Source organism: Parasteatoda tepidariorum, chromosome 8 (genome assembly GCF_982258835.1).
Source record: "Parasteatoda tepidariorum strain Cologne lab strain chromosome 8, Ptep-v5.0, whole genome shotgun sequence".
NCBI lineage: Eukaryota > Metazoa > Arthropoda > Arachnida > Araneae > Theridiidae > Parasteatoda > Parasteatoda tepidariorum.
This window is the reverse complement of record NC_141762.1, coordinates 9,391,786-9,401,811: the sequence shown is the minus strand read 5'-3', so window position 1 is coordinate 9,401,811 and position 10,026 is coordinate 9,391,786. Positions and strand designations below refer to the sequence as shown.

The following is a 10,026-nucleotide window of genomic DNA, read 5'->3' as shown; positions in this document are numbered from 1 at the left end:
AATATTTTATTCTAAATCTATGCATACGCATGTATATTACTGAAATTGTATCAGTTATTGAGAAAAAAACTAAAAAATAATCACATTAAATAAGCACAATCTGTTGTATAATCATATTCTATCAGAAGCATGCTTTTATAAAACTCGGCATTCCTTGAATAAAATGTTTTTAATTCAATAAAATGTTTCATTCAAATTTCTTTACTAAATTGCAAATAATAAAAATAAAAAGATTAGCAAACGATTATCAGCGAAAAAAATATGAATGAAATTTTACGCTACGCGCGCTAAGTCAAGTTTCTCATAAGTTTATCACATTTTAATATTAATAGCCCCATTTAATTATTTCTTCATTGTCGCCAAATTATTTTTTCAAAAATAATTAATTTTAATTTTTCTCATCTTCTAATAAATAAAAACAGTTGAAACTTTAGATTTTTCAATTGAAAAATATGTAGAATAATATGGTATAAAAATAATTCATGCCTTACAATTCAAAATTTTTTCATCCTCAATTTAATTAAATAATAAAAAATAATTATTAAAAATTATTTTTTTCATGAAATTATCTTTGGGTAAATGAGTTTTATGAGTGGGTGCAATTTTCTTTGAATCGCTTTATGAGTTTTAAAAATATGACTGAAAACGTAAAAAGTGAAATTATCATTAAGGGGTACGAACTTTGGATCACTCTCCTGAACTATAAGGACCCCCTACATTTTGAAGATTAAGAATCCAAATATGTAAAAAAATATATATGTTTATTCATAGAAAGTACGTTTTTGTGTCTGATTTCGTAACTTAATTAATAGCTAGCACTAATTAATTAGCATATTTGAGGTCAACCCCAGGAAAGATAAAGATTGACACTTAGTTCGTGAAAATCCGACCATTAGAACAAAAGTTATTCAGGGTAATTCGTTTTTTTTTTTTTGCGGACTGTACATATAAAAATTTTAGTAGATGCAAACAAAAATTCACATCAAGATTTTTTTATTATTATTAATTTATTATAAGTATCTTAATATATGTAGCATCTTATGTAAAGTATTGTATTATATGTAGCCTTTTTTTTTTTTTTTATAAAGAAGGAAGTGTTTTTATAGTAGTCATATGACCCTCCTCTTGTAAAAAAAAAAACCACTCTTCCATTTCATTTGCTTACAGTATACTTGAAATGACTGTAATTGACTATTTTCTGGCAAATGTAAAAATTCAAATTAAACAAGAAGAATCCAAACTGGTGTGAGTTTGTAAAGAGTAAAATATTTCAAACCTTTTTAATAAACAGTTTATTGTGATACATTTAAAATTAATTTATAAGTATGCAATCTCAAAAATGTTTTTTTACAATCTTTCAGGCCTTTTTTAGCCTAAGAAAATACTATTTACAAGTCTTTATAAAAATTATTTAGCCAATTTTCCAAAAATTTGCTATGTACAATTTATAAACATCTAAAATGTGTTTTAGTAAATTTTTTATTATTAAAAAGAAAAATTTATAAACAAAATTAATGATATAGGTCATTTAATTTATAAAATTATTCATACAAAACCTTTTTTTATACATAAAAAAGTTTCAAAAACAATACTAATTAGCGTTTTTTTTTTCTTCAAATTTTGTATTTTACCACTGAAAATTATATTTGTGTAAAAATATGTTGTTGCTGATTGATTCAGTGGCGAATGGGCGCATTAAATAAAGAGGCCATTTTAGATAACACATTTAATAATAATAAACAATAAAATAATATGATGGTACAAAATAGGACTTTCCAATAAGCCACCCAGTTCAATCCATTGACTGCCACACAAGTGATTACAGAGTTATATGAGCGATTACAACGCCCTCTTTCAATCGGGCAGAAATTCATAACATATGTTAATCTGACAATTCATTTTCTTATCATTAATAAATTAAATTTAAAAAAAATAGTAAATAATTATAAAACATGTTTTTTTTAATTAATAAAAGCATTAGTTTTTAAAATAAGACATACCAAACAATATTTGGGTAATAGAACTATTTTTAATAACATCTTTTAAATTCAAAATTTGATAGCAAAACACATTATATTTTTTTATAGGCAACATCTATAAAATAATTTTCCTTTACTTAAATGCAAAAGAACAACCTTAGCTCATTTTAATTTAAGCAAATATGGGACATTACAAAAATAAGTTATTCAACTGAGTTCGACTTTCTGAATTTGGTATTGAAAAAAAACATTAAAATAATCTTTTGTAACATAAAAAAATTAACATTATCTTAAATCTTCTAAATCGAAACAATTTCAGACTGTCTTTTAGTATACTTGCTTTAAGTTTTAGAAATGAAAGAAACTAAAATTAAATATAAGGTATGCAATTTTTATTTCTTTTATTATAAATATATAAGATAAAAAGTAAAAATAATCATTTCACAACTTTGAATTCATAAACTTGATATAAATAATTACTATAAATTAGGTATTACAGTCTAAAATAATAATAAACAACTTTTCACACATGAAGATAAATCATTCAAAAAAGCTTAACATGTTCATCAGAAGTCGTAACAATCATCTTTGCAATCACCTGAAATAAAAAAATACATAAATAAACAAAACAAAAAAACTATTCCATAAAAAAAAATCTAAAATTTTATATAGGATGAAAAAACATAAAAAGAAAATAAGCAATTAAGTTAGTTTTTTTCTTTTTTTTTTTTTAGAATTATTAACCTTACATTCTTATATCATTAATTAACATGACTAAGCGCTTGCAAATCAGAGTGGTCGCAAAGATGAAGAAAAAATATTTTTTTTTAAAAACTAATTATATTGAATTTCAATGTCTTCGGTAAATGGAGGCATACATTTTACTACAAAAACAAAATTATGTATACCACTCTTTAAAATTCCTAACTTTTCACAACTACTTTCAAGAGCCCTGTAGCAAAATTAATGTGGCACTCACCACAGACCTATTATCACAGACTCTGCCGATGAATACTTATGGTGTAGCATATCAATATAGTTTTTTGATATTAAGATTAAGGTAATAGCTAAATATTGAAGTTTTATGATAGGTTGAGTATTAAGTACACTTTTTTAATCATTTTCACAATTTTAAAAAAAAGTCAGATTTTTGAAAGATTGTCTCAAATACTATTTACAGATTATTATTATTTTTTTTGCCCTTCAAATTTTTTATTTTACCATTCAAAATTATGTAAATTATGTTGGTGTAAAAATATGTGCACCTTACAATTCATTTTTTAAGATTTCGTATTTTGCCATTCAAAATTATGTAAATTATATTGGTGTAAAAATATGTCAATCTAATAATTTATTTTTTCATCATTAATAAATTAAATAAAATATTATAAATAATTATAAAACATGGTATTTTGTACACTGTGATCGGAAAAACTAGTTTTATAACTGTATATTGAAACAAATTTTCTAATTGATATAGCGAAGTATGCAAAAATATGAAATTAACATTTAGGGCTTACCACTTTTGATGGCTCTCTTAAGTAAACTATCAGGACTAAATTTTCTAGTTAATGGCTACTCCTCTCTATATTATAAGGGGTTCAGAACCCAAATCCATCAACAAAAAAGGCACGTTTATTTAGAGAAAGTTCATTTTTTTGTATGATTTTCCAACTTAGAATAATATCTGCCCTAAATAATTAGCATATTTGAGGTCACCACCCCCTTTAAATATTAAAATTGATTCCTTATACTTGAAAATCCAACCATCAGATCAAAAGTTATTCAGGATGATTTGTATAGCATACAATTAAGAAATTTGGGCAGTTATCAAACAAAGCAATTAGAAATAATAAGTTAAATAAATTTCAAAATTGTAAGAAAAATTCAAAAACCAAGATTGCAAATATTATTGCATGTTATCAGATATTATATTGAAAACATAAAATGCTACAATATTTTTCTTATTTATTAATAAAATAGGAATGATAAAAAGAATAGATTATTTTTCCCTTCTATAATAACACTTATAAATAATTTCTTAATTATCCTCATGAAAATAATCAGTTTGTAAGCATATTTTAAATTTTTATAATTCCTTAAAATTATTATTTTTCTAATATTTATTATAATTAATGTGACATTCAAGTTTACAGAAAACAACTGAGGTAAATAAAGGCTTTCAAAATAATATAATAATTAATCCAAAAATTTATTACAGCAAAGAGTTGTGCAATACTTAGGAAAGTTCCCAACTCTATCTTTCTTACTTTCATTAACTGTTAATAAAACATAAAAACTAAGAGACAAATTTTATTAATTATTAAGTTCAGAGCAAAAATTCTAGTACCATTTTTATTGTGACATTATTAAAGAATGTTTGATAAAAAAAAAATATTTTTCAAACTTTTACCATTCTTTTAAGTTAAAAAGTTTGGCTGAGTTAAAAATTTTTAATATAGATTCCTTATTAAGCAAACTAAAATGACAATGAGTACTAAAAATAAGTGAAATTAGCCTTTATCCCAAATAAGAACTATAATTCAAGCACATTACTCTATGATACATATAATGTAAATACTGCTCTAGCAGTAAACTTCTTTTTTTTTTTTTAAATTAGAAGAAACTTACTACTGGAATATATTTATCAGTAACTATCTCATAAATAAATCATATGGAATCAAAGAGAAATACAGAGAATCACACCATCGTAGAGAATTACATGTCTTAGAGAAGTCCATTTAAATTAAACAATAATAAGGTTATACTTCTTTATGATATGAAGAGTCATATAATCTTAATACTAATTTAATAAATGATAAGGAATTAACTTCTCCTTTAGAAAAAATGAAGGAACTTACCAATAGAATATTTTTATACATTTTAGCAACTATTATTATTAGAATATCTTTATACATTAGCAACTATTCTTGCAACATTATTTTCTATAACAATTTGCACTGAGTCAGGATCAACTCTTTTAGGGCGAGGTTTAGAACGACGAACTGGTTTTTTCTTCACACGCTTCTTAACAAATCTCGCTATCACATTACCCTCTATATCAAGAAATGTATAGGACATTGGTTGGTGTTTCAGTTTTGAAGATTCACCTAAATAAAAGAAGAAAAACAACAACTTATAAACTGAACATTCAAATTCTAGAAAATGGAATATAACATTTTCTTTCATTTTGGTTTTAGCTTAAATTGTATTTAATATTTTTTAAAAAAATATTTTACTTAATAATTGCCTTTCAATCATCTAAAAAAAGTTGTTAATCATCTTTCTGAACAGAAGATAATAATCTGCCATTGTCTCTCTTTGGACAGCTAAAAAACTTTATGATGCAATTTTTATTCCTAAATTGAACTTTTAAAATGAGATAGACACATTTAAGTTTTACAATTTATTGTTAAAAATTTTTTTCACTTGTTTTAATAATGTATTTAACTTCCTTGTAATAAAACCTTTTTTTTTTCACAGGTGTTAATAATACAACAAATATAATTTGAGCTTATTATTTACAAAATTAATGCATCTCAATCGGGATTATTTACATACACTGGTAAATATAATCCATACAAGTAAAGGTGATTTCTAGCTGTTTTAATAATACACTAAATTTGCTTGTTACAAGTCCCTTTTTTTCACCAGTCTTAACAATATAATTAATACAACAGTGCTAATTATATACAAATTTAATACATATCAATTGGGATTATTTATTTACATTGTTAAATATTTAATTATTTTTTATTCTAGCTTTGAATAAATAACTTTATGTTTTTTTTTATAATTAATTATCAAATAAATTTTGACAACAATAAACAATTTTGATAACAATAAATTATCCCATACAATTAATAATCCCATAAAATTAACAATTTACGGGATTTCTACTATTTATATTTTTATGCTATTTGAAGTCATAACTTAACAATTTATTTTCATTTTAATTATCAGGGTTAGGAAGAAATGCATTTTCTCAGAATAATTATTTTGAATCTGTTTATACAACTGTGACTTCTAAATATCAATTAGATAATCTTTAAATTTCTAACCTTTTGAATAGTTACAATTTTTATTGATAGAGAATATTACATTGATATAACACTTCAAATTTACTATCATTACCCTTTAAAAAGACTTATTATTGTCATAAAAATATTTAGGGCCTTATTAATTTCTCTTTTTATTAGTTTTACAAACAGATAGAAAAACTTGGAAGTTAACATTGAAACTTTTGAGAAAACAAAAGTTAAATATGAAACAAAAATATTTGTTAGGTACATAAATTATTTTAATTGTAAATGATAACTTATGATTCGAGTGAACAATTTAGTAAAATCCAAGTTCAATCATGCAATAATAAATATTTTAGCAAACTTTTTGGTGGCACTTTATAATTTATGATACATAATTATATCTCGAATATGTACTCTTAGATTGATGTTTAGAAGAAGTGTGTACTAGTTTATAGTTAACTGTTATTAGTTTGACTAGTCTAAACAGATAAAATATTTCTATATTAGGCAGTGTGTAGTTTTTTATTATCTGTACATAATACAGAAGTTAGTTAAGTTAAATTTATCATAAAGTTAGTATCATCTAAACTAATTTAGCTAAATTAACATTTTCATCTTATTAATATTTAGATTTTTATAAAAATTTCTTTTAGAATTTAAAATATATATTTAAAAAAAATCTGAAAGTTTTAAAACCATATAAGTCAGAAACATAAAATTTTAATTACATTAGTTCTTATTAGGACTGGGCTATAAATCGACGTATCGCGACATATCGATTTAATGCATACATCAGCAAGCCGATACAGCAACTTCTGTTTCAGGCTATGAATCAGAAATTTGATTTAAGCTAGGGGTGCACAACCTGCGACCCGCGGGCCAAATGCGGCCCTTCGACTACTGAAGTGCGGCCCGCGAGAGCTTCTAAACACAATAAAAAAAAATTTAAAAATGGCAATTTTTAATCACACTTTTAAGTCATCACGTTTTGACACAATCAATTTTAACAGATTCTTTAGTAAATGTACGTTTAATGCGCTTTCTTTAAGCCGATTTTCTGGTATATATAAATGATTTTTTTTAAACAGTTATTTCCACTTTTCTACGTGATTTCGAAAATCTCGAATTTTTATTACGACGCGAGTTTCAGATCGCCCATTTAAATAATCACTTTTTGGTGCACTTTATTTGTGACGATTTCATCTTAAATCTAAGTGATTTTTTTATTTTTTTTTGAAATACTTTTTTTCAACAATTTTTTTCGGCTGTTATAGCTATGCGTCCCCACGTATTATAAAAAATTTCAATTATACTATTACGACATGCAAATTTTAAATCGTGCACTTGACAAGTTTTATTCGTGCTGAATTCAGCATAAATATAAGTAATTTCCCACCTATTATTTCCATACTTTTCCACATGACTTTGATGATCCCGTTATTTAACTATGCTGTTACTAAGACACGTGATTGTTAATCGCACAATTAAATAATCACTTTTTGATACGGTATTTCGGTACAGTTTTATCGTAAATCCCAGCTATTTTTCCTTCGTTTTTATTTCCTCAACGTTTTTATTTCCGCAACGAATATGATTTGGTCGAATGTGATAATGAATTGTGATTTGATCAAAAACCAAATATTCGACAAAAAAAAAAGAAGAAAAAATCGACTGAACGCTGTACACTTGGGGCCCAATAGCAAAATCTTTTAGAAGCATAGCAACACTGAAACTAAAATTCAATGCTCAGAATAATATTTCCTGGAAAAACGCATTCATAAATTAACTCTAAAAAATAAGGCCAATCAAGAAGGTTTTTGAAAATGTCGCAAAGCGAAACGAGAGAACATAAAAATCAATATTAATTTTTGAAAGAAAATTTTAAAGCTGAACATCTCAGATTTTCAATTACCAGAAAAAGCAAAGAAAAAAGAATTAAGTCAACAGAAATGCTATTAAAAATTACAGCGTTATAATAAAAATGTCTAAAAAAAGTTTTTTTTATTTAAAGAAAATAAAAAGTTAGAAAAAACGTTCTTAATTTTTTAAATGAAAATCTTATGCTGAAAATCTCAATTTAAATTGCTGTAAAATAAATTTTATTACTAACTTTATTTTTAAAAAAAATGCTGTCATAATAAAAATGCCTAAAAAAAGAAAAGCAGAAAAAACAAATTTCTCTTAGTTCCTGAAATAAAACTTTAATACTGAAACTCACATTTTTCTATGTTACTGGTTATTTATATTACAGTACAGGGAAAGAGAGATAATAAATTAATAGTATGAGACGTTCTGTTAAAATGCTGGGTTATAATAAAAATAGCAAAAAGTGGAAAAAAATCCTTCTCAATTCTCAAATTATCGAAGAAATGACAAAATTGACTTCTGATTATATATATATATATTTTAAAAAAAAGTTGTAATATCTATAAAAATTCAAAAATAAAAAAAACTTAGAAAAATAAATTTCTAAAAAATATTCTACCGAATATTTGACAGATCATTCAACCAACTGAATTTTTCACAGAAGGGCCAAATACTCGTTACACCCCTAATTTAAATGCAATGTTATTGCAACTTGAGAAATTCATAAAATGGAGGAAAACGTGAATTTTTAAACTGCTCACCGTTTGTAGTTAAGATTTCAATTTTTTGTTGCTTAAGTGATCTTTTTCGATTGAAAAAAAGGAAAATGTTTACAATAAAAAAAATCTAATAATTAATAAAATGAAATAATAAGGTGCATTACAAAATAAGCATTGAATTTTATTTTGAACTATCACAGTTTTGTTTTTATTTTAGGCTTTGTTTTAAACCTATAAATTTTCTTCAATTAAAATATTTAATTTGAATTTATATTACTTAATTATGACTAAATTTTTCCTACTTTCATTTTGTGGGCATTGCAGTTTTTATTTATTTATTAGAATTTAATTCTAAAATGAATTTTCGTATTGCATGATATGATAAGAAAAAAAACTTTTCTTTTCTTCAATGTTTATTTATTTTGATAAATCTATTGTTCATATGTTAAAAATAGCAAATTTTTTTTTTTCTGGTAAAAAGAAAAAAAAGTAAGGTTTTTTTACTTTGAATGATTTCTAATAATGGAACACCTTTAATTTTTTACAAATATATTACTAAGTTTATTGATAAAAAATAGAGCGCGAATGTCTAAATAAACATTACTACATTTGTCATTAACATGTCTAAGTACATGTGCGGCCCTTCGTTAGCCAACCTGCTGTGCAAGTGGCCCTTCTCTCAAAAAGATTGTGCACCCCTAATTTAAGCTGTAGACTAAAGATGATGAATGCAAAACGATGTATCGATATAAGACGCGATACATCGCGATGCAAAACTGACGATGCATCACGATATAAAATTTCTTATATCGCCCTGTCCTAGTTCTTATGGAAAATATTAAAACTTAAAACTCCTTATACTCTTGAATCAATCTAATAATTTATATGAAAAGAAACCACTTGAAAGAAATCATTTAACTTAAAAAAAAAAAAAAAAAAAACATTTAGCAAGCCAAATGACCAGAAAGAGAAAAATCAAAATACCAAGTAGTAATGGAATATTTAGAGCCTAATACCAGTCTAAAATCACATTTTGCACATAATATAGATACAAACCTGATTCAGTGTTTGGATCATATACTTCATCGTTATCTAAGATACTTTGAACATCTTCAATTCTTATTTCAGAAGGTGAGTTAATTTCACTCTCAATTTTTATCTCAGGCTCAAGACCATGATCTAAAAAAATACACCATGTCAAAAGTAAGATACTTCTTTATTAAAAGACTAAAACAAATTAACAATAACTTTGCATTAGGTAACTATTTTGGAAATTTACATCACATTAGATACTTATTACTATATTACCTATTATTCTATATAATTTAAACATCGCTGAAGCCAATAATTGTCTGGCAATTTCTTAATGGTACACTTTAACAAATTAGAAACCAAACTAACCATAAATATCTTCAATATATTTATAGTTCTTCAATA

The 10,026-nt window shown here is 24.6% G+C and overlaps 1 protein-coding gene across 3 annotated transcripts in view; it reads right to left on the bottom strand.

Moving 5' to 3' along the window:
• Nucleotides 1-1,711: 1,711 nt before the first annotated feature.
• LOC107457279 (uncharacterized) overlaps nucleotides 1,712-10,026 on the bottom strand; it is a 27,464-nt gene continuing 19,149 nt past the window's right edge. For 2 of the 3 annotated variants that reach the window (XM_043047587.3, XM_016075409.4), the window contains exons 3-5: nucleotides 9,646-9,768; nucleotides 4,841-5,089; nucleotides 1,712-2,577 (exon numbers count right to left, since the gene is read on the bottom strand). In XM_043047587.3, the coding sequence (XP_042903521.1) occupies nucleotides 4,890-5,089; nucleotides 9,646-9,768 (323 nt within the window). In that variant the 3' untranslated portion in view covers nucleotides 1,712-2,577; nucleotides 4,841-4,889. The remainder of the gene's footprint in view (nucleotides 2,578-4,840; nucleotides 5,090-9,645; nucleotides 9,769-10,026) is intronic. The other variant, XM_016075410.4, reaches the window with a different exon arrangement.